General features: G+C 36.3%; 1 protein-coding gene and 1 long non-coding RNA gene across 2 annotated transcripts; both read right to left on the bottom strand.

Moving 5' to 3' along the window:
- Positions 1-596: 596 nt before the first annotated feature.
- On the bottom strand, positions 597-3,517 carry LOC140170654 (uncharacterized). The gene is made up of 3 exons (XR_011861556.1): positions 2,950-3,517; positions 1,856-1,974; positions 597-773 (listed from the first exon to the last, which is right to left on the bottom strand). It is a non-coding gene; the product is annotated as an uncharacterized lncRNA (long non-coding RNA).
- A 597-nt stretch (positions 3,518-4,114) lies between these two features.
- On the bottom strand, positions 4,115-23,139 carry LOC140171011 (uncharacterized). The gene is made up of 10 exons (XM_072194195.1): positions 22,938-23,139; positions 17,749-18,104; positions 16,749-17,051; positions 16,028-16,215; positions 8,362-8,514; positions 6,665-7,735; positions 6,015-6,150; positions 5,435-5,527; positions 4,818-4,907; positions 4,115-4,179 (listed from the first exon to the last, which is right to left on the bottom strand). Exons 2-10 carry the CDS (start codon positions 18,062-18,064, stop codon positions 4,115-4,117), a joined length of 2,415 nt encoding a protein of 804 aa, XP_072050296.1. The 5' UTR covers positions 18,065-18,104; positions 22,938-23,139.
- Between the last annotated feature and the right edge of the window lie 905 nt (positions 23,140-24,044).

Raw genomic sequence — 24,044 nt, forward strand, 5'->3', positions numbered from 1 at the left:
TCATATTTTAGATAAATTATCAAAATGTCTATGGGGCAGCTATTGCAGTTAGGCCTTCTGGTCCTAAACCCTTGATTAGTGGACTGGATACTCATCATATTTACGGGGATGAAGGTAAACCAGTAGCAGCTACTAAACAATTTGGTCTACAATTACTCTATCCTGCATCCGCTAATCCTAAGGTGTGCTAGTCATAAATGTCACTAGTCCAAGAAAAAAATGGTCGCTAGTCCTAATGGCTGCAGATTTTCCATTGCTAAGGTCTTGTAAACCTTATTTATTTTTGGACTTGTGAACCATTTCCTATTTTTTCGGACTAGCGATCCGTATTTTTGGACTAGGGAACCTTGGCTATACATTGGTTCCCCTCAAGTTCAGTAGTGACGTAGGTGCATATTTTAGTGGGCGCCGTATTGAATTGTGTGAGTATAGTTAATAGTGTAGCAAAAAAGGGTGGTTAGTGTGGCGCAGCCATGAAAAAGACATTGACGTCCAGTGGCGGATTTAGAGGGCGCGTGGCGCGCGCCCCTCTATTTTAGGCAGATCGGCGCCTGACTCTGTGTATTTTTGCAGAGTGGCGCCTGACTTTGTAATTCCCCCTTTTGGGTGGAGCGGTTAGTGGGTTTTAGCAGTTCTCGGATATAGTGTGTTTAAAAAGCCCTATAGTACGGCTAGCGAGTGATGCGACAGATAACAGATGCCAGCTGTTGACTTCCAAACCATCATCCTGTTTGTCTTTCACGAAACCAGTATCCTCAGTAGTACTGCTGCACCTGGAAATTGGAATAAAATAAAATAATAGCCAATGATTAATTATTACACATTATTATCAGGATTATGGTATCTAGGCTGTTTGTGTGCCTTAAGGGGTACTACACCTGCCCAATTTTGTGCCTATTTGTGCATTTTTCTCAAAATTATAGGGCATTGGGGACAAGTAAGATATGTATATTATAGGGGCAAGGACTACAACTACTGCACTGGAAATTTTATATCAGCACAGACAACAGTTGTGGAGTTACAGTCAAAAATGAGGAAAACCAATATTTGATCAAAAATCAGTAACTACTTGCTTTGAGTTGCTGAATTTTCAGTACAGTAGTTGGGAGTCCTTGCCCTATACATATCTTACTTGTCACCAATGTGCTATAATTTTTATGCGAAAAATGCAAAAATAAGCACAAAATTAACCAGGGTGTAGTACTCCCTTAAAGCCTTAATGTACTATCTTTTTAAATTTTTAGATTTTCCTTCCAAAATGATAAATTATTGTAGCAGAGTCATGATATGCTATTTCAATAGGTGTGAGGTCAAAGGTCATAAAGTCAAAAGTAGTCACTTGCAATCATTTTGCAATTTTAATTTTTTTATGAACTGTGAGAGCGGAGACAGATTTAAAGCACTAATCTGTAATTTACTAAGTCTACTAGTCGTGCATAGTTTCATGGGCATAGCCATCTTTTTTTTTAGTAAGGAGGGCAAAATAAAACTTAGGTGGTACACAAAAAACTCTGCATTGCAAAAAAGTTGCATCATACAATTATACATAGAGAGGTTGTATGTCTTTGAGCTTCTAAAAAGGCTTTATTGGGACGTACGCAAAAAATTTAAGTATTTTACACTATTTTCGGTCATGATCAGGTTAATTTCGGTGAAAAGGGTTCCTTGTCCCTTTTCTTTTCTTTTGCCCTTCTGATTTTCTCTTTTATTTTTTTTTTGTCAGAGGGCACTTTCATTTCATATATACCTGTCGTGCCTGAGAATTAAATATAGGAACACATAGGAATAAGGTATTGGCATTTTGTGTGGTGTGCTGCACCCACTTGGCTACAACTTTGTAAATGAAATTACTTACATCCTCCTCAATAAGGAAAGCTGTGCTGTTCGGTTGCAGGTGCTTTGCTTCAGCGTGTGTTTATAGTTCAGATTTTTGGAAGATATGCCTTGCTGAATGGACCTTTAGTGTGCCAGTTTCTGGAAAGACAATACAGTATGACATTGTAATTAAAGCCATTGTAACATTTGCTAAGGGAAAGCCCTGAATATTTTTCAAAATTCTGTTTTTACACGATTGCTTTGTAAACATATAGTAGGCCTACATACTCTGCAAAATCAAGACTTTATGTTTGCTCACTTGCTGTGGGTTGGGATTGAGACTGAAGATGAAGTCAAAATCATATTTTCCTCTAGACGAATCAAATTTCACACATTCCTGCCCCTTAATGGCGGCCATAGCCGCGACGGGGACAAACTATCTCACCTAAAATGTGAAATGATCGCCCTTGAAGGATATTTTAAACTGCATTCTACCACCCGTGTTACACGCAGACAAAAGAATGATGACAGTTTACAACACAAAAGAATCTCACATCAAATTTTAAGCGGGTTTAATCCACCCAATTGGGCACTCACAACACCTGTTTGGTGCATGCAGGGACCCTAATAAGGCCAAATAAAAAAATAAACATGTTTCACGTCCCCTCCCGCTTCCTGTTTTGAGGTTTCTTCAAATATATTTTTATTTTTTGAAATTCGGTTATAACTTTTCATAATATATGTCTAGGAAGTTAGGATGCTTTCTATAGCCTTGTTAAGATACAAGAAACACGTTAGGAAGGTTTTGTGATCATTTGAGGGGTGTAACTCTCCTCCTTTTCCAGGCATTATTGTATACGCTAAAACACTGAGCTCTAAGTATGGCTATTTACACCAATTTTGTGATAAAAATAGAAAATAAAAGACCCTCTTCCTCCTTTTTTTTCGAAAACCGGACGTGAAACATGTTTTTTATTTTACTTGGCCTAATGGCCGACCAAATCCTGACCATGACTTGGCTCGTTGGATTCGTCTATACTATAGCGAATCCTCACTGCCAGTTAAAATTAATGTTGTGTCGTTTAGTTTTACTTGTGCATTAAAAAAATTAATGAGTTATAAAAAGAAACTCACCTTGCAGAGTCGAGGTACAAACAACACACCCAACATACTCAGCCAGGAGAACGGTATACACATACACGACATACACTGTATTGCAATGATCATGAATGTACAGTCATGACAGTGCATGAACAACAGATCTGTGTGATGCAGTGGTGAATGGGACAAATCTCGTCATGTTTTCGTGTAGTCCGAGGTGCTCTGACGATAACACTCTGATCGCCAGGCAATCTACGTGTAGTAGGCCAGTGTGGGACAACGAAAACGCTACGTGAACGAGCTAGTTTTCGTGGTATATTCGATGTCCGTGGCCTTAAACTGTCCTTATCCATCATGTCATTTGCTTCTCTAAATATTCAGTGAATTGAATACTAATATTACTATTGCAAACTAGTCCAAGCACGTCGCTAAAATGAGGCAAATAAGTCGATTTTCGCAACTGGATACTTCTGTCAGTGTTATGACTGTCGCAAAAACAGCTGATCGAGGTCAGAGGTGAAATCTGTCAATCAAACTACTTTCGCGCATGCGCAAATGGCACACCTGAACTTAGGGAAATATTTTGCCGAAGGCATTGAGGTGGTGTGTGCCAGTCAGGTCCGATGCCAATAAAATAGTTGTCGGCAGAGGGCAGAAATAGCTTTTTGCATCAGGGAATGTTTTGCATGTTTTGGTTGCGGTGCTTGTGAACTGAGAGCAGATTTTATAAATAACACATTTGGAAGGGTACGTATACAGAAGGCCCATTATACAGGGTGTTTCAAAAAAGTTGGTATCCAAAATATATCCAGTGAGTATGTACAAGGTGTCCCATAAAAAGGTTACATGTAGAAAATGAACCGCATTTTGTGATGGTAGAACAAAACAATGTGATTTTTTCAGATATTATTTATGTATCCTTCTTGTAACTGTTTGATAGGTTTCATTTTCGTATCTTATAAGCAACTTAACTTATGAGCCTAAGATGACAGGGGTGTCCAGAGTGGCTAACCATCAAGATATCGCACAACAAAAGTTGAACATAAGCACACCTTTGTTTGAGATCTTTTCTTTATTATATTTTATGTTTCTCTTATTTTTCATTATTGAACTTATTGCACAAAAGAAAATATTGAAAAATTAAATATTATACACTGAAAATAAATCAGTTTTTCTTCTTGACTCTTGTTGGTAAAAATTAAGGAAGATGGTCATTAAAGAAGAACACGTTTTTGGTGAAAGGAGTTCTGCACGCTGTGTCTCCTGTTATTAACATAGTGAAATAAATAACAATCTTTTGCATTTAGACCTTGCTTGGATTTTGTTGACTTGAAATCGCTGCTGTTTGTTTTTACATTTTTGACTGAAATAGAATTGAACAAGTTTTATTCTTTGTTTATCAAAATATCCTACTACATCTGCCATGCTATGGCTCGGCCTACTCAAGTGCCCCGCCACGGTGGCGATAATGAACTTCGTGTTGCATTATGTCACGTAAAGAGCTTGGTCAGGAATGCCTGGAATGCGGGCTAAGTACGTAAGTTGTGAACTTGACATTCACAGGGGTACTAGTAGAGGGTACATAGATTATGTCATGAAAAGGATATTTATATTTGTTTTCAAAAATCTACATGTAACCTTTTAGTGGGACACCCGGTACAAAAACATGAAGAATTCCACATCAAAATGCAGTATAGCATCTAGAACCATTTTTTGTACATTTATGTCATTAAAGGTCATCAAACATTAAATTTCAAGAGGGTCCAATATTGAATTTGGAAGAAGCAGGTGTTTGATGGGTACCAATCATTTTGATACACCCTATATGTACGATGAAATGTTCGGATAAATATTCATCATCAAATACTTCATATTTATATCTTATATAAATTATTACATACCTTGTTTGGGACGTGTAGCCTTCTTTCTAGGCGGCAGTTTAGCTTCTAGATCGGACGAGCAAGACGAGCTAGAATCATCTTCTTTGAGTTCTGTCAATGCATCGAAAAACAAGTGATGGGGTATTATTATTAAACAATCATTTTAATGACCACTTCTCTTCGTTATAATTACTCTCTTTTTTCACACCAAATTTAGACAACTCCCACTCGAATAGTCATGAGATTGCAAGCTATACCAATTTTAACTGTTTAATGGAATGTCTTTGAAGATACCAGTATGTCATTTCCTTGCCCGTCACATCGGTTACAATTATCTCGTCCATAAAAATATCTGTACCTTTTAAGATAAATAATTGTTTCCGCGGAACCTATCAAGTGGCGGAGCCAAGGGGCATGAGGGGTAAATCCCCCAGTCAGAACTCTCCCCCTCCTAGATTTCCCCAGTAAAAACCCAAAGTTACGAAAATGTCCACTCTTTGCCGCAATTTTGGAAATATTTATTGATTTCTGCCCCCTGAAATGTCACTTTTCCTTTTTGCCTCACCTCGCCCCGAAAAAAAACTGGTGCCGCCATGCACTTCACCTTAAAATTACTGTATTTTCAAAAATAATTTTACCTTGTTTAACTTGTTTCGCCTTTTTCTTGTTCGGCAGTCTAACCTCCAGAGTATCTGAACATGATGAACTTGACTCGTCTGACGATGAGTAGGCTGCAAAATAGAATGGGAATACTAAGTTATCTAAATGCTTGTAAAGGTACATGCCAGTGGTTATACATATGCAGAGGGGAGTGCCCATCTCTCTTTCAAAGCGACTTGGGACAAACTCCTCTTTGAGAATACATATTTTAAAAATCTTAAAAGAAAGCAAAGATCCACACCAAATCCAATTTCGGCATGTATGTCACCATGTCATGCAAAATGAAGGCAACGGTCGTGAAAAAGTCAATGCCAGATTTTTCAGACCGTTTAAAGCATGTTAATGACATCAGAATGTGGCACAAGATCAGAAAGCCAAGCGCAATTTGCAGTTGAAATCCACTGGTAGCTACTGGTTTATAGTGGTAAATCAGAAGCTTTAGCGGCATTATAATAAGATATACATTACAATAATCATGATAATTTGTCAGCACCAAGTCTCATATTTTACGCAAGTGGACACAATGGAGAGTGTTTTGACCAGAAAACGTTTGCATACCTGGTTTGGTAGACTTGCCCTTCTTCTTTGTCACAAGTCTGCCCTCAAGTGCCGATGAACACGATGAACTCGACTCCTCGTCCCCAACTGGGATTCGAACATCCTTCCTTACAACTGGGCTCTGCTTGGTTTCCTTCTGTTTTGGAACCAAAATAAGAAATATATAACAAATAGTAATAATTTTTTCTAGAGGTTATTATGAGTTATGTCAATATCAAAGTGAATATTCATTAGCATCAAAGTAATCACAGAATCCAAAAGTCTTGGGTTCGAGTCCCTGCATATATCAAAGTGAATATTCATTAGCATCAAGTAATCACACAATCCAAAGGTCTTGGGTTCGAGTCCCTGCACAGGCAGGTATATGTCCAGAGTTTTTTCTTTGGCTTATCTGCCTATGCATGTTATTTCCCATTATAATGTCATGTTAAAATGTTCTATTGTGCGATGCGTGATTCTTTTTCCCTGTGTATATTGATATTTTAAAAAATGAATAGAAAGGCCATGTTGTGAACAAGATTTTGATGCTTTGAGGCGACAAATGCACTTCAGGAATCAACTTTTATAAGTTTAATGAAAATAGCAACCTGAATAGCGATCGAATATATATCCTGGATACGTTTTCAAATCTATAAACAAAATATTCTTACCTTCACAACGAGAGTCTTGGGCGTGTTGGTCGTCAGCTTCATTGCATTCTTCAAGGAATTGACTGCGCGACAAACCAGGAACCGATGTGACGTCTTGGCCCCATCAAGTTGTCTCTGAAGACCCTCTGCTTGCTGTAGAATTTGTCTTGCTTCTGATGTCTTGTTGGTCTGTGTGAGGAGCTCACCACGTAGGCAACATAAGGTAGCTAGACTCAGTTGCTTGCTGAAGGCGTCTACTTCGCCATTGATCTTCTTATCAAGAATGTTTTGTACTTCTGTGAGTTGGCGAAGAAGTTCTTCCGGATCTTGCTTAACATTGTTCAGATACTTTAACTGGTAGCACTTAAGATCTGCAAAGGCATACAAATCGTCATCCTTCTTAGCCTGTTCTGCCATGAATCCGAAGAACTTCTGTCCTTCGGTAGGGGAAAGAAGAAGTTCTGATGCGACGAGGACCCAGAGATTTTCTGATGGTCTGAAACCGTCCGTTATCTTAAGTATGTCCAGGAAGCCGATATAGTTGGCTTGGTCCTCTCGCAGTCTTACCAGCGCATTACACAGATCATCTTGTACCATCTTGGAGATTTTCCTCAGTTTCTTGCCGTAGAACTGGAAGTGCCGCCTTTGTGCTTTGTGAAACACTTTAGAATAGTCACTAGATTGCTTAACAAACTGAATGAGAAAGCTGCGCATGTTTGCATGCATGCTGTACACTGCAGTCTTTCCAGTAAGATCTTTAAACTCTACTTGCTTCACTTGTAAAAACCCCAGATATTTCAATTCTTGTAGGTCATACTGAAGCACTGATAAACGCTTCTTGTGTGTTTTCAGGATCTTGCGTGCTGCGTCGAGTGAAAAACTCCCGGGTGTTACGGCTAGTTTTATAACGTTCTGTTTATGTTTTTCTGGCAAGGCCTCAAAGGAAGACCGTAGGCACTGCTGAAGTTGGTCTTTTGATGATATTTGAAGACCGGAAAGTGAGTTCGTCACATCGTCAGTCTTTTGAGATGTCTTCGTTGGATGTAAGTCTTCTATGGTGAGGCTTCCATCTTGAAGTCTACTGGCTGTGATCTGATGAAGGAATAATGAAAGAAGGGCGTTTGGTGTAGGCCTATACGTGATAGCAAATAACGATATTACACTCTTAAAACAACGTGATCAAAATTGACCACGTAGTAGATTACTTATGCACCTTACCCCTAAATTGTGGTTAAATTTTGATCCTTTTGTGGTTACAATTTAGGGATAAGGTGCACGTGGTCGCTTTTGACCACGTTGTTTTAAGAGTGTATAGATTTATATAAAAAAATTGATAAACTCTATTCATAGTCTTTAATGTGTACTGTGTGTCTCTAAATATTTTTTGTGAGTTAGTCAAAATAGTTTAACTTTATCAAAATAGAAACGATTTGATATAATTTCACAAAAACAAATTAACACAAATTCGTCAAAATAACCTATATTTATTCAAAAAGACTCAACTATTTTCAGTACGACCGTCCAAGTGCAGTTCATTTGCAGATAATCATGAGAAACGAAATAATGACAAAGCGGCAATTGGCGAGTTTCAGGTAACACAGATCCTTTTTTCATGTTTTGGAGACAATTTTGCCCTCGTAAAATTTCTGTTTAGAGATGAGAATAAACAAGACAGAATTGTTGCAATATTGCTAAAGTAGTAAATTCATAAATAGTACCTTGATTGCCAGTGGGTTTTTGCCGCACATTGTGGCAACGTCCTCAGCGTCGTCGTAAGTTACTGCAGTGTTGCCGGCGTGATATCGGAACATACCGATTACGGCATCTGAGTCAAGTCCATTGTGTTGAAAAAGTCGGAATCCATTGACCACCTGTGAATAAAATACAATAACATTCTCGTAAAAATAAAATAATACTTATGATAATACGAAAGTAACTAAGAGCCACGTGTACGGTGTCTGATCTCCGCCAAACTCCCCCTTTTATAATTCATCTCCCCAAATTTTCAGTTTTCCCCCTTTTTTGCGAAATGCTTTCCCCTTTTTCAAATATTTCCCCCTTTTAACTTTCCCCCTTTTCAAATAGTTAACCCTTTTCGACTTTCCCCTTTTCAAATAGTTCCCCCTTTTCGACTTTCCCCTTTTCAAATAGTTCCCCTTTTCGAATTTCCCCTTTTCATATAGTTTCCCCATTTTCGAATTTCCCCTTTTCATATAGTTTCCCCTTTTCGAATTTCCCCTTTTCATATAGTTCCCCTTTTCGAATTTCCCCCTTTTCATATAGTTTCCCCTTTCGAATTTCCCCCTTTTCATATAGTTCCCCTTTTCGAATTTCCCCTTTTCATATAGTTTCCCCTTTTCGAATTTCCCCTTTTCATATAGTTTCCCCTTTTCATATAATTTTCCCTTTTCATATAGTTTCCCCCTTTTCGAATTTCCCCCTTTTCATATAGTTTCCCCTTTTCGAATTTCCCCTTTTCATATAGTATCCCCCTTTTCGAATTTCCCCTTTTCATATAGTTTCCCCTTTTCATATAGTTTCCCCTTTTCGAATTTTCTTTTCACCTTTTACATAATACCATTTTACAGATTTTTCCCCCATTAAAACAGTTTCTCCTTATTTTTTATTCCTTTTTTTTACTCCTTTTTTTTTTTTATTCCCTTTTCACGATGCGTAGGCTTTACCAGTAGGCACGGACCATCTATAGTACCGTGCATTCACGTCCCATGTACTTCGATATTGAAATAGGTCCGGCCTACACGTTGAAAGCACGTGATTGTCTGATACAAATTCTTGAGCTAAATAAAATGAATAAAATGATACTTATTATGTAATTTATGAATTCTATCGGATATAGATCTACATTTAAGAAAAATCATAATCTGAATTATATCATGCAACTAAATAAAGACCCAGGAAAAGGCCAGGAGATTGGAATTCGAATCAATTAAGCGCGCTTCAGACTCCATATTGTACGTACAATATTGTATGTACAATACTTTTCGTGACGTCAAAAAGTATTACACGTGCAATAAATAGTATGTACCGGGAAAATATATATTTTGCTACAATCATAGGTTGCTTAATTGATACGGAGTTGCCAAATTTCTAAGAGTTCTAAATTTAGTGAGTGCACGGAATGATGAACATCTTTTAATGTATTCTTGTATTCAACCATGGTAGGTATCATAATACCTACCATGATTCAACTGTACTTGAATTATTATATAATCAATGGGCACCTTTTTAAAGTAAATAATACGTCGTATTAATACTAATATTAATAATATTAAAATTGTAATAATAATATAAATGGCACATTCAGATCTTATTTATTTATTTATAGATTTATCTATTTAGGCCTATTTATTTATTTATTTGTTTATTTATTTATTTATTTATTTATTTATTTATTTATTTATTTATTTATTTATTTATTGATTTATTGATTTATTGATTGATTGATAACTGATTGATTAATTGATTTAGAGATTCATTTATACTGATATTTAGTCATATATTGATTTAGAAAGTTTAAAAGTATTATTTGTAGGTCTTTGTATTTATTCTGGTTCTGATTTTATTGATACTGATATTTTTGTTAATTTTTTAAAAGTTTTGGCATAGCATTCGTTACATTATAACACGCTGTGTTATGAATTTGCAACACCTTGTTACATATTGATATCGTTGAGGCATGTTATGATAGGCCTACTTATGATCATCACAATACATCCATAAACGTGTTAATGCAGTAACCGTAGCGTTAGGGCACGAAAGCCCCCCCATTGATCTGAAATATTAGAAAATCCCATAGGAAAACTGCCGAAAACGGCTTGTGTCCCTCCCCCCTCATCAGAACCGGATGCAACGCCTTCTATACTTTTTCATTCATTAATTATAGGCGTATTAATAATAGTAATGCGTTGAGTTTTTAAAAAGTAATATCCGCCTTTTTCTTTTTTTTGAAATGACATACGGTACTTGTTACAAAAACAAATCAGCATGAAAAACATTTTTTTTCGTCAGAGGCAGATATTTGGCCTATTCAGTGTCATAAAGCTACAAAATAGACGATCTTTTAAAATCATTTTTAAATGGCTATTTATTTTTCAACCTTATTGTTTGTATTTGTCATGTTCACACAATCTGAACATGTGCTTGTAGGACAACGATTTTGAATTAAACATGTTAATTGTGATATTTTAATTCCCCTAGAACACCACAGTTAAGCGTCCAAAATTGTAAGTGGGTTTTCTTTTATTTAACCTCATTATTTCGCTAAAATTACTCGAAAACCGCCCTAAGAGTTGTTGTTACTAATAAACATTTCATAATTTTGGGCAAAGGATAGCCAAATAGTTGACCGAAATCGTATATTTGCACCAATGTTTGACTAAAATCGTATATTAACATTACCGCCCCTTCGTGGCTTTATTGCAAGCCAAAGTGTGAAACGAGATTACTTGAAATATATATTTCAGAGTTGAAAGAGTTTTAAGCCTACGAATATATTTCTGAAACATGTCTCTCTGATTGGTTGATGGTCAAGAGGATTACGGCATCCTCAAAGCCTCTTGCTGTAATTCTCTAATCGATATCTATTATAGGACCGATCTTCTGAAATCCATACAACCGTGTCAAATGAAATACACTCTTGTTCCGGCAGTTAACAGTCGCCAAGTATAAGAAGAAAAGTTTAAGATTAATGTTCAAAGGCGTGATTTTGCGCCTAATCTGCAAAGTTTAACGTATGTTAAAAGACTGTTAAACTCGAGCGTATAAAGGTGGTTATTTTTTGTTACGTTAAAAGGCATTAAACTGTGTAATGTTTAGTGGAATTGTACTTTACCTGTTTAACGATACATCTCGCGCCACGGAATTTTAACCAATTATTGTTTAAAATGACAAAAGCAAATGGCGGCCACGAGTGAATGCTGGTCGTGCTGCTTATGGTCTTCTGAAACTTCGTTCAAATAGGTAGGTTTGAGTCAATCAGGTTGCACCAAACTCGAGATTCGTTTGATAAGTTATGCATAGACATCGTTGAGACATGGATGGATATTGATGCGTTCATTTGCTAGATTTAACAACGTCATTGGGATTGACATTCTAGCGATACTGTACTGTACTGTTCTACGTGCACGGTACATGTATATCACCAATGTGTGTAGGCCTACCGCGATGTTCAGTTTTGGGCATACGCACAATAGCTTACAATGTAGACGAGATGCATTGAAGTATCGGTATGCTGGATACCGTATCGAGTGTGTGAATTTATTAGCGTTGATGTATTGTATTTTAGCATTGTATCGTAATGCATGCGAGAGAGAAAGGCTTACTAGATTTTTTACTCGGATACATTGCCCGGATACATAGCGGGTTGAACTGATAAAAAAAAAAAACTTTATGCATGAAATTTGAACGAATCTCACAGTTGACCAAGATCTGATGACTTCAAATCTATCATGAATTATGTTTCAGTATAAAATTTTAAAAAAAAAAAAAGAAAAGAAAGTCCCAATCATAATTAAATCCAATACAACCATTGATTAAGCAGTTGTGTTTCTTAAACAATCCTTAGATAAAATAGAACATATAAATCATTATCTGTTTAGAGTTATTAAGCAAATATTGATTAAAAGACCTTAACAACCTAGTTGGTTAAGCACTTAAACTTGAAGCTGGTTAAAGTGCTATATGCATTCATTGGTTAAAAGTTTTAACCAACTATTGATTTGAGCCTTAAACAACAAGAAAATTAAGGGCCCTTAACCAATATTTCGACGAGAGGACCACGTAACTAACACGAGTTTAAGATTGATTAAGATTGTTTAAGACTTTTTTAATTGGCGAAATAAGAGTGTAGTCTCGAATCATAATTCGTGCACGATACAACGTTGATACGTCAGATTTCGGAATTTTATTAAAAATAGGCATAAATCACATTGAACAGGTTGAATGCTGGCAAAAGTAGATAAAATAACTATGGGTCGAATTTACATTAATCAGTGTCCTGGGGCCAGGATAACATTTAGGACTCCTTCGAATTCTAAAACAATACTTCGCCAAATGTCCTTGCTTTCATTTTCTCATTTAATTTGTTTTAATTTTAATTAATTTCTTTATCCACTGGCTCTCTGGTAAATCCGGTATTGCCAAATATTTCTTGTCCATTACCCGTGTTAATCTATTTATTAATTAAAATGAACCATCTATTAAAGTCATATAATACAATGTATAGGCCTAGTGTATTTGATAACAAATTTGTTTTTATTTTTGATTGGAATTTGGGTTCCATTACACGATTTCATAATAAGATATGTTTGGGCATGGCGGAATTAGTATATTATTAAAAATAGACATACTCTTAGGCCCCCTTTTTTAATGTTTGTAGGCCTACATTATTGATATCAATATTTATGTACAAAATGCAAAAGAATGTATATATATTTGATTGTTTTGTAAACATTAAATTTGATGTTTACTCATAATTATGTCTGGAAAGTCAGGGAAAAACTAAGGAGTATCGGTATTTAGTTTCCTGGGAAAGTGGATCAGATGAGCAGTGAGTAAAAACATTTGCCCTAAATCTTTATTTGATTTTTATTGTTTTATGAATTTATTAGGGCTACTGGTAAAGTGCAGAAAAAACCTCCAAATGCACTCTAGGATTTTTCATCAGCAGCAGTAGAAATTTCTCTTGCATAGATTTTCTGGTGACCTCGCTTGGATTTAGCAAACAATGAACCGTCAGGGTTATAGCGCGTTATTTAATCTGATTCAACTCGTCGTGGCACGTATATTTATTGCACGTGTAATACTTTTTGACGTCACGAAAAGTATTGTACATACAATATTGTACGTACAATACGGAGTCTGAAGCTAGCCTTAGATTGGCTTATTAATCGTTATTATTTTGGACTTGTCTCGACTTTTAAAAAAGACTAGGCTTAAGGGGGTACTACACCCCTGTCCAATTTTGCGCCTATTTTTGCAATTTTCTCACAAATTATAGCACATTGGTGACAAGCAAGATATGTATATTATAGGGGCAAGGACTACAACTACTGTACTGAAAATACAGCAACACAAAGCAAGTAGTTATTGATTTATTGATCAAATATTGGTTTTCCCTCATTTTTGACTGTAACTCAACAACTGTTGGCTGTGCTGAAATAAAATTTCCAGTGCAGTAGTTGTAGTCCTTGCCCCTATAATATACATATCTTACTTGTCCCCAATGCGCCATAATTTTTGAGCAAAATGCAACAATAGGCACAAAATTGAGCAGGGGTGTAGTAAATACTTAATTGCTACATAATTCTTCATCTAACATATAGGGCCTACTAATTCTTTTTGGATTTTTGAGGCGTGCACCACTGACCGAAGTCCCTGGTTCATTTGTCTGGTCAATTGAATATACGCCATAGAGCCTTTGATTAGAAAGCACATTTTTATTGTTAACGGGATTGTTGACAAACAAAGATAGCGAAAATTACTTGGAACTGGCTTAAAAATAAAGTTGCATAAAATCACACAGCCACACTTGTCATAAATATGCAATGCCCATTTTGTCCAGGCCCGTTTTATAAATGTATGCTTTTATTGTCATTTCACTGTTAAGACCGCTTGTTTTAAACTTTGGAGCTAAAATAAAAAAACACTTTTGAATAATTATATAGCACAAACAATTCTTATTATCTAGGCTTCTGTAACACTTGTAACAATGGCAGCCAGTTGTTTGTTGTCTCTGACATATCCCTGTTTATAGACAAGTTCTTCACAGACTTTCAAACATCATTGCTATGAATTTGACCAGCATAAATATTTATGCATGCCATTTCACCCGTTTAACATTCTGAACATCATTTGGTTTATCAATCATATCGGATTTGCTCTTTGTACAGCCCCTCCATAAACGTGCATAAAAGTTGACGGATCCCTAACCCATTGAATTTAGCGGCGCTTGCACAACAGGCTATAAATCTACCTACGTTGGTATCCAAATTCATGTAGAACGCCTTTCCAATAATGGATGTAGCGAAATGAGCTCTAGTGAGTGCACGGTACTCTCCAGGGTCCAGGCTTACTGGTAAAGCCTACGCACGGAAAAAACGGGGAGTACCCAAACAAAAAGGGAGTATTAAAAACAAAAAGGGAGTATTATTTAAAAAGGGAGAAACTATTTAAAATGGGAACCTATTTGTGAAAAAGCGGGAGGAAAGTTAAAAGGGGATTATTTGTAAAAAGGGGGAACTATTAATTTTACAAAATGGGTGAAAATAAAAAGGGGTATTATTTGTAAAGGGGGTAATTCGAAAACGGGGAAACTATTTGAAAAGGGAAATTTAAAAAAGGGGGAAACTATTTGAAAAGGGGAAAAGTCGAAAAGGGAGAAACTATTTGAAAAGGGGGCAAGTCGAAAAGGGGGAAAAGGGGAAAAAGGGGGGAACACTATTTGAAAAGGGGGTAAGTCGAAAAGGGGGGAAGTCGAAAAGGGGAAACTATTTGAAAACGGGGAAAGTTAAAAGGGGGAAATATTTGAAAAGGGGGAAAGCATTTCGCAAAAAAGGGGAAAACTAAAATTTGGGGATATGAATTATAAAAGGGGGAGTTTGGCGGAGATCAGACACCGTACATGTGGTTCACTTTATAACTCAGGATCTCGTGATCACGAGATCCTGACTTCCCAAGTGAATCGCATGGCCCTTAGTTACTTCCGTATGATAGAACGCTTATTGATCAACGACTGAACAAGGAAGGTTTTCCTGTACCTGGATTTCCCCACAAAAATAATTTGTTAATATCACCGGAAGTAGCAAAATGCACAGTGGAGCATGAGCATCGCTATCGTCCCATCATCATCGTCATGATTATCATCATCGTCATGATTATCGTCATCGTCGTGATTATCATCATCATCATCATTATCACGTCTTATTATCATCATCATCATCATCGTCATCGTCGTCAACATCATCATCAACAAAATCGCTATCGTCTCATCATCATCATCATCATCATCAAAATCATCATCATCATCATCAAAATCATCATCATCATCACCATCATCATCATCATCTTCCGCCTGAGCATCACCCGGGCCTCCTTCTCCTCCTCCTCCTCATCATCAACCGCCTCATCACCCTGGCCTCATCATCGTCGTCGTCTTCGGCATTGTAGCATTGTAGTCACCGCCGTTTTAGTCATCGTCGTCATCATCATCATCATCATCATCATCATCATCATCATCATCATCATCATCATCATCATCATCATCATTGTCAAAAGTAATTTGCATCACTTTTGATCACTTTTAGCTCCTTAAAACAGAAAACAACGTCATTATTGCATTTTTTTGCGCGTGAAACCCAATTTTACCTTTGAACTCAATCTTGCTTTCATGTCCAAATGATACGATGACGTCATCATTATTTTTACTCGTGGATTGGGTATAGTTGTGATGGTTCTCAGTGCGTCTGTAAACTGTCTATACGCTGGGTTGGGTTGAGCTACGGAGCCGGGGTTCAACATGGAATCGGCGTTGTCAAGGAGCAAAATCGTGTTGCCTAGAGACGAAAATAAAATTGATGTAAAACATGACTCTACTTTGGCCCACATCGGGAGTCAATTGTAAAGTTTTTTAATTTTCAACAGCATGTATCACGCAGAGCCAAAAGATAGTGAAATTGTTTTGTCAACATTTTCTCTCGGAATGTTCATATGTGACAATTTTGTCAATATGCATGTACGGTGGCTTGTCGAAGTGAAAGCAAAACTATATTAGTATATTGAAAATAGCAATAGCCGGCACGCGATCTTGGATATTATTTCACTTAATTGGGCCGGTCTTGGCTATTATTTCACTTTAAAGAAAATAGTTAAATATTAAGTCTAAAACATCTTAATTATGCATATTGTCGCACTGGCTTGATACAAATATGATAAACGCTTCATATTAAACATGATGAGTTGTAGAACATAGAACTATAGACAATAATTAATAAATCATGTTAACATCAGCTGCATGTCAGTCATAGCCCTCCGTAGGCCTACTATTCCAAAATACATACATAATTATGATAACGACATACAAACGTACCATCAGGTCCTGAGCATTCGTATCCTTTCAGCAAATCGTACAACTGTTGTAGATCATACTCCAAGCTCTCCACTCCAAAGGAATGCATGATGGCAAAGAAGACGTTCTCCATCGACGGAAGCCCTTTGAGGTCAACAGTGACTAGTTTGTAGGTGCCATTCATTCGAATGCAGGCCTCGTTTGCCATACGGGTTTTGCCGATTCCAGCCTCTCCGGTGACCGATATGGCATGGATGTGGTCATAGTCTGTGTCTAGGATTTTTACTATGTCTGAAAGGATGTCTTGGCGTCCGAAGAAAGGACCTATGAAGTTTAATTAATACAATGAAGAAAACATAATAAGTAAACTGTTTGTATTTCCTATTTCAACACAATTAGACACACTAAGGGGACGTTTATTTGAGACGAGTGGGATGGCATGAGCCAAGTTTTCCAGCTTTATCATTTAAATAAAATAGAAAACTGCAGTGTATTTCTTAACACTGATACATCGATCTCATAGAAAATGAGTCAACACCTGATCAAGGAAGCCAATTTCGCAAATTTGTTTACATAGGTCTTGCAGTTCTAGAGGCCAATAATATATCAAACCCAAAGTTGTTTGTGTTTTCTTATACCTCCTGAGAAAAAATCATACGATGGAAATGACACCCCTTAAGCTGTGGGATCTCCATTATTGAACCCATCCCATTTCTCTTGTGTGTCAGCTTTATTTGTTTCAATATATGAGTGCAAACGCGCAAAGTGTCACCCACAATAATGTTTTCACTTCATATATAGTTGCATTACTTAAAGTGGCGGCCAGTGGTTGCGTCCCGAAACGACGACCAAGCTACATAATTAATGGTCCAAATACTTTCTCTTTAATTTTATTATCCTTCCTATGTTTTATTTTATTGACTTCGAGTTCAAAGACTTTAAAATGGGTAAATACATCAAATACTATACGTGAACACTCCCATTTTAATATAGGTAGTGTAGCAAATTGTTATAATCTTACCTCCAAAAACTGACGAATTCTTCTTCAATATCTTCGCCACTGCACCCTTTTCTCTGTCGTAACATTCTACCGTCTCTAACAAATCACTACGGTCGAGACTAGTAAACAGCACCCGCAGTAGTCCCATGTCCTCATCGTGAATTCGATTCTGTTTTACCAAAGCGTCGAATACGCCAAGAGCACCATCTCCAGTGTCAACACCACTTAATTGATCTGATAGTAGTGTTTGAACTTTGTGAATTTCTTCAGGGGCGAGGTTGTTTGCTAACGAAGCAAGTAGCCAACGAAATCGGCTAACTTCTGATAACTCACTCATTCTGATAGTACACTGCTGCTTTATCTGTTTTAAATTGAGCCTGTTAAAGAAGAGAGACAAAAAAATGATGAGCAAAGTTTCTTTATGGGCCAATCATCAGGCATATAAATTCAGCAGAGAGATGAGTAACGGTTTAATATAAGCTAATATAAATCGTCCCTATCTATTAAGTGCCGGGCGATATGAATTCGCCGAGCGCGAGTAGTGATCAAGCTTTTTGAGAGAGGACGCCGTGTCTGATAGGTTTATACCGGTACTTGGATTCCATATAGTATTTTTCTGGATTAACATCAAATCAAACGAATTTTCTAACGACTTGAAAAATAAAGACACGAGAAATTCACAATCAAATCAACCAAAGTTATGTTTCTAAAATTACACCTAAAATGTTGACACAAATACCAACCTGTCATGACATGGCTGGGCAGCAACATACAATATGACCAGCGCCATACCAGGTGAGAATGGCCATTTGGTTATAAAGATATAGGATTATGTTCATTTTGATAGAGGGCGCCGTTCGGCAACAATACAGCGAACTCCACATTATATACATGTACGATTTTTTTCTGGTCACACATATTTTATATTTGTTTATATTTCTCATAAAAGTAAATTATGCTTCTAAATTTGTTCAATTTATTAAGATTTTCACGTAAGATACTGTAAGTATTGCTTTAATTTAATGTCTTATATAGCTTGCTTTATTATAGGTTGGCAATCCTGTCCCGATGTGCACGGGTCTTTAAAAAATAGGACATTCGATGGTTTCTAAAATTTGTTACTTTTCTCAAGCTGCCAGAATAATTATTTTTGTGCAGACATTTAACTAAGAGTTCAGCCAGGTGAGGAGTGAATACGACTTATTGAATTTAAGAAAGAAGAAATGTTAATATCATTTTAATAACATTGAGAACAAATTCACTTCAAATATTACCCAATTTTGTGCAAAAAATGTATTGTGCACATTGTTCTGCGCAAACAAATGGCAAAAACATATTTTATAAGAAAAATAGTTTTTGTTTCAATATTTGATCAACTTACTACACTTAGTTCTATGGATTATAGAACACCAGTATTTGAAAGTGACATTTGTTAGTACACGTAGGCCCGTTTATATTGGTGTCCAAATTGACTTACTTCGCAAAAATAACTAAGTGCTGACGACTTACTTTTTTAAAATATAGAAAAATAATGAAACATCTTTAATCCTTTGTACGAAAATTAAATATAATACCTTTCATACAAATGAAAATATCTATCTGCTTACTGTATATCTAACGTGGGCCCACCATCCGTATGCCAATGTGAGTTCTGTTTTCAGCATAAAGACCAGTGAGATTGGAATATTCACAAAATCGCTGCGATTTTTACTTGGTAAAATCATTGAAAAATATTAACAAAGATTTGCAAAAATTATCTTTAAAATAGAAATTAGAAACAAAGTGTGTCTTTTACAGTATACGTGCATGTTATTTATCCCAATAGCACATAAAGGGTTAATATAGCCGATCAGACAAGTTCAGTACGATGTACGATAGTATGCTGACGCAACCAATAGTTAGGTTAGAAATAGCAAATCAGATTAATGGCGACCATCATTTATGATTCTTTGTTCTCACTTACTTGGATCAGTTTCATTTTGTCAATGCTTTTGTCGAGCATCAGATCACTTGACAATGTAATCAAAACAGTTTTAATAAATGTTTGTGTCTTGTTTAGATCGATAACTCTTGGTCGAACCCACGTGACCCATAGATAACCCCATGCGGAACACAAAATGCCGAATTTTGGCACATTTTGAAATTTTGAGATTCCACGATTGTTTTACGTTTGATTAAAAAAAGACATCTACACTGACAAAATAAAAGATGTCTATGTTTATGAAAATTTACCAATATTATATTTTTCAGTTATTCCATTTCAAAGGCACTATAAGACGTATAATAGGCCTAACACGGGGACATGACCGCAAGAATTTGGTGAATAGAAGAAGCGCCTAAAATAGTGACGAATTTTAACATACTTCGTCAACATTTTTGTTTAGATTATTAATTTGTTTGTCAATTTTCTTACGACAACATATTTTTACTTTTGATGCATATTTTGACAAATTTAATACCATTTCAATGCGGATATGTGCTAATTTTGGTGATTACACGCATTTCAAAGGCACTATAAGACGTGTTACATGAGGATATGACCGCGAGAATTTGATGAATAGAAGAAGCGCCTAAAATGGTGACGAATTTTAACATACTTCGTCAACATTTTTGTTTAGATTATTTTGTTCTTCAATTTTCTTATGAAAACACAATTTTTTATGCGTATTTTGAAGAATTTAATATAATTTTAATGTGGATGTGCTAATTTTGTGGATTGCATACACTTAAAGGCACTATAAGACGTATTACATGAGGGCATGACCGCGAAAATTTGGTGAATGGATGAAATGCTTTTAAGCTTTTAAAAAATGGTGACGAATTTTAATATACTTCGTCAACATTTTTGTTTAGATTATTAATTTATTTTTCAATTTTCTTACGAGAACATGTTTTCTTTTTTTGATGCGTATTTTGAAGAATTTAATATAATTTTAATGCGGATATATGCTAATTTTGGTGATTACACGCATTTCAAAGGCACTATAAGACGTGTTACACAAGGATATGACCGCGAGAATTTGGTGAATAAAGAAGCACCGAAAATGGTGACGAATTTGAACATACTTCGTCAACATTTTTGTTTAGATTATTAATTTGTGTTTTCAATTTTCTTACGAGAACACGTTTTCTTTTTTGATGCGTATTTTGAAGAATTTAATATCATTTTAATGCGGATATATGTTAATTTTGGTTAATACCCGCATTTAAACCCATATGATCCATATGGGTCGGTTACCTGGACTGAAATGAACGTTAAAATGCCGAAATTTGGCACAAATTTAATTTGAATTGAATTGAAACAGTACAATTGATAAGATTCGGAAAAAAATGATAAGAATGCAAAATAAAAGATTAGGATACTGAGCGGGACATCTTCAAATCCCTGAACATGTAGGCCTGGTACATATTAGAGCTGGTACCGCATAGGTTACACACGGAAATTGGCGCGTTAAGAAGTAGATCTATCCGCAAAAGAAACGATGACGATTTTTCGACATTCATTGGTGACATTTTTGTTTAACTTTTCCCTTTGAATTTATTTTAAAATCAAAGTTTTTAAATTCATTTTTTACTTCTTCAACACTGCCATTTAACGTTAATAAAGAATGGTAGCGGGTTACCCTAGGTAAAGGCCAACAATCCATTACCATACCATGGTATACCAAAAGACCGGCAAAATGCCGATTTTTGGCAATTGTCACATTTTTACATGCATCGTGCCGAACAACGCCATCTACGACAAAAGGGAAATAATATTATATTTATTTATGTTTCCATGGACGGTAAATACTCTTCTCTCTTCCCCTCAAACAATACGTCAAATAAGCTAGTATTCACTATATATGGGGCCTGTTGAAATGTCTATAATTTGAGGGTCTCGACAAAGGCCATTTTACCGCAACACTGTTTCTTTTTGTACAACGTCTCTTTAATCGCTCAAGTCGTGGGCGTCTTTTTGACAATTACAGAAAAAACCCTTGATGAAACAAATAGCTAAGAGTAAAGTCCATTGTGTTCTGTCAATACAGCCCTATTCAATCTATATACAACCCTCATGATACCCTGTGACCCCAAGCCAAATGTCCCGGTACTTTCAGGCGCTCCGAGCCGACTCCGCCGACGTGTTGACGAACAACGATTTTCGTCAACACGGAAACCGCCTTTCCGCTGCGAGTAAAAGATGACTGGTATCAGCAAATTGACAAATGCTTTTCATATGAAGTCATGCATATTTAATAGACCCAAGCGACGCTACCAGCTAGCTGTACACACACAGCGTGACATACTAATGGTATAGGCACAACTAATGGCGGGATATGCTATGCCCAAGATTCGCTAATGGCGTTGTGTTCTATCGTGCCGAAATTTGGCGCGCTATTTTTGTCTGATTTTTCCACTACCAAAAATGAATTTTGAATGAAATAATGAGAACAAAATCCACCTTATTTAACCAAATACATGCTTAAGTAAATCACGAACAGCTCATATACTATCCTAACCCCAAAACATTTGTAATGACACCAAGGTGTTTGCATGGAAACATGACAACATTTCGGCACACTTTTGTCGCAAATTTGGCATTTTTCATTCTTACCAAAATAAAATCTTTGTTATAATTTGTATAATAAAAATATTGGGATTAAATGGTGAAACCTTGCTCGACATTTCTCTTTTTGTCAAATCTACAATACTCAGCAGATATGGCGGGATATAACACTTCAATATCATCATTATGTTTCCTAGGAATCCACGTGCCAAACTCTGCTCTATTTCCCGCCCCGATTTTCCCTAAAACCGCGCCAAAAATCGGCAAAGATTTCCCGCTCGTGATCTTTTAATATATTCCACAGAAAACCACCCTGTTGTTAACAAAATGTAAGGTCAATTTAAAGGCCGAACGTCTGTGACTATATTATCTTGATGACGTCAGGTTTGCGGTGTATATATCCCGCCAAATTTTGCCTTAGATGATGCTCTCCTCATTCAAGATGCCGTCTATCAGTTGCCGAAAATGTAATGCCGAAAATTGGCACTTTGATTATAAGAAATATATTTTCTAAGCTATATATAGAAAAAAAGAAATTTCCAGTTTGTTGAAATCATCAGCCAGCTTGTGTTAATCAGTCATGTACAAATGCACACTGTACATGTTTAACCAAGGCCCTTTAAATTTGACGTTTAACTAAAAAATAAGATGACTTACGTACCTTTCCTGGTGCTCAGTCGGTCCACGGAAATATGCTCACTGTTTGACGAACTATCGGTTTAGACGTCGAAGAATAAATTGTGAAGAAATATTTATATATTGACCATGAAATACGTGTTTTTATCATCATATATATTCCAGAGAATGATGATGATGAAGCCTGCACAACAATGATTATGATATTAATATATTCATGGAGTGGGCTGGAAGCTTCTGCGCACTAAGCGAGCGGGTCGGAATATATTTATAGTAAAATCGTCACAATCAATAAAGTTGGCGCTGTAGCGCTGGTGACGAGGCGCGATAATTCAAAAACGTTGGCGAAGTTTGTAAATGTTTAGAACTTCTGTTATTAAGATAATGGAGTTTTGTTTCAAGTCATGGATTATAAGCAAACGACCAGTCTTAAACAGGTTTAATGAAGGCTATGTACAGACCCAGCGGACTCGGGCAGCAAGATGAGTTTCAAAGGAAGCGTGCGACAGAAAGTGACAGTCAAGTTGCTTCTGGTCCTTTTTGTTTTACAAGAGTGATTTAATTATGATGAAAAGCATAAATATATTATGGAGTTGAGCTTAAACTTAAAATATATATTCAAAATATTTCGAAATGCAATGTCGATGTTTTATGCTTCATAGTAGGACCTGATCGTTTTGCACATTGTTATTTTAATAATTTAGGGTTTGGGTTATCAAGTAACAAGTTCCAATCGTTTAGTGTTCGCCAGTTTTCCTTTTCTGGTCAGTTAAATAAGATCATTAAGTTCTAGAAATTGCAAATTATTTTTGTGTCTGAAAAAATAGAAAAATGTTTTCTATGGTTTCTTTTATTGTTTAAAGTATTGCATCCCCGTGCACACAGCTCAGATGCATCGCTGTGGCTGCATTCAAAGTTCAACTCTGTGTGTCGAAAGTGGACGTCGATCGCAGGGAAACAACACGCCCTCATTTAACTACCTTTGACACTTTTATGCTGTTGAGCTAAAATATTTTTAACTAATGGTGCATGGTGGTGGCGAAATAGACGGTGGTGCATGTTGTGATGCGAGGCCGGATGGCTGCATATTTTGTATCCTGGATTTGGAGTCCATTCGGGGAACCCACTTTTT

The sequence above is a fragment of the Amphiura filiformis genome, chromosome 15 (genome assembly GCF_039555335.1).
Source record: "Amphiura filiformis chromosome 15, Afil_fr2py, whole genome shotgun sequence".
Classification (NCBI taxonomy): domain Eukaryota; kingdom Metazoa; phylum Echinodermata; class Ophiuroidea; order Amphilepidida; family Amphiuridae; genus Amphiura; species Amphiura filiformis.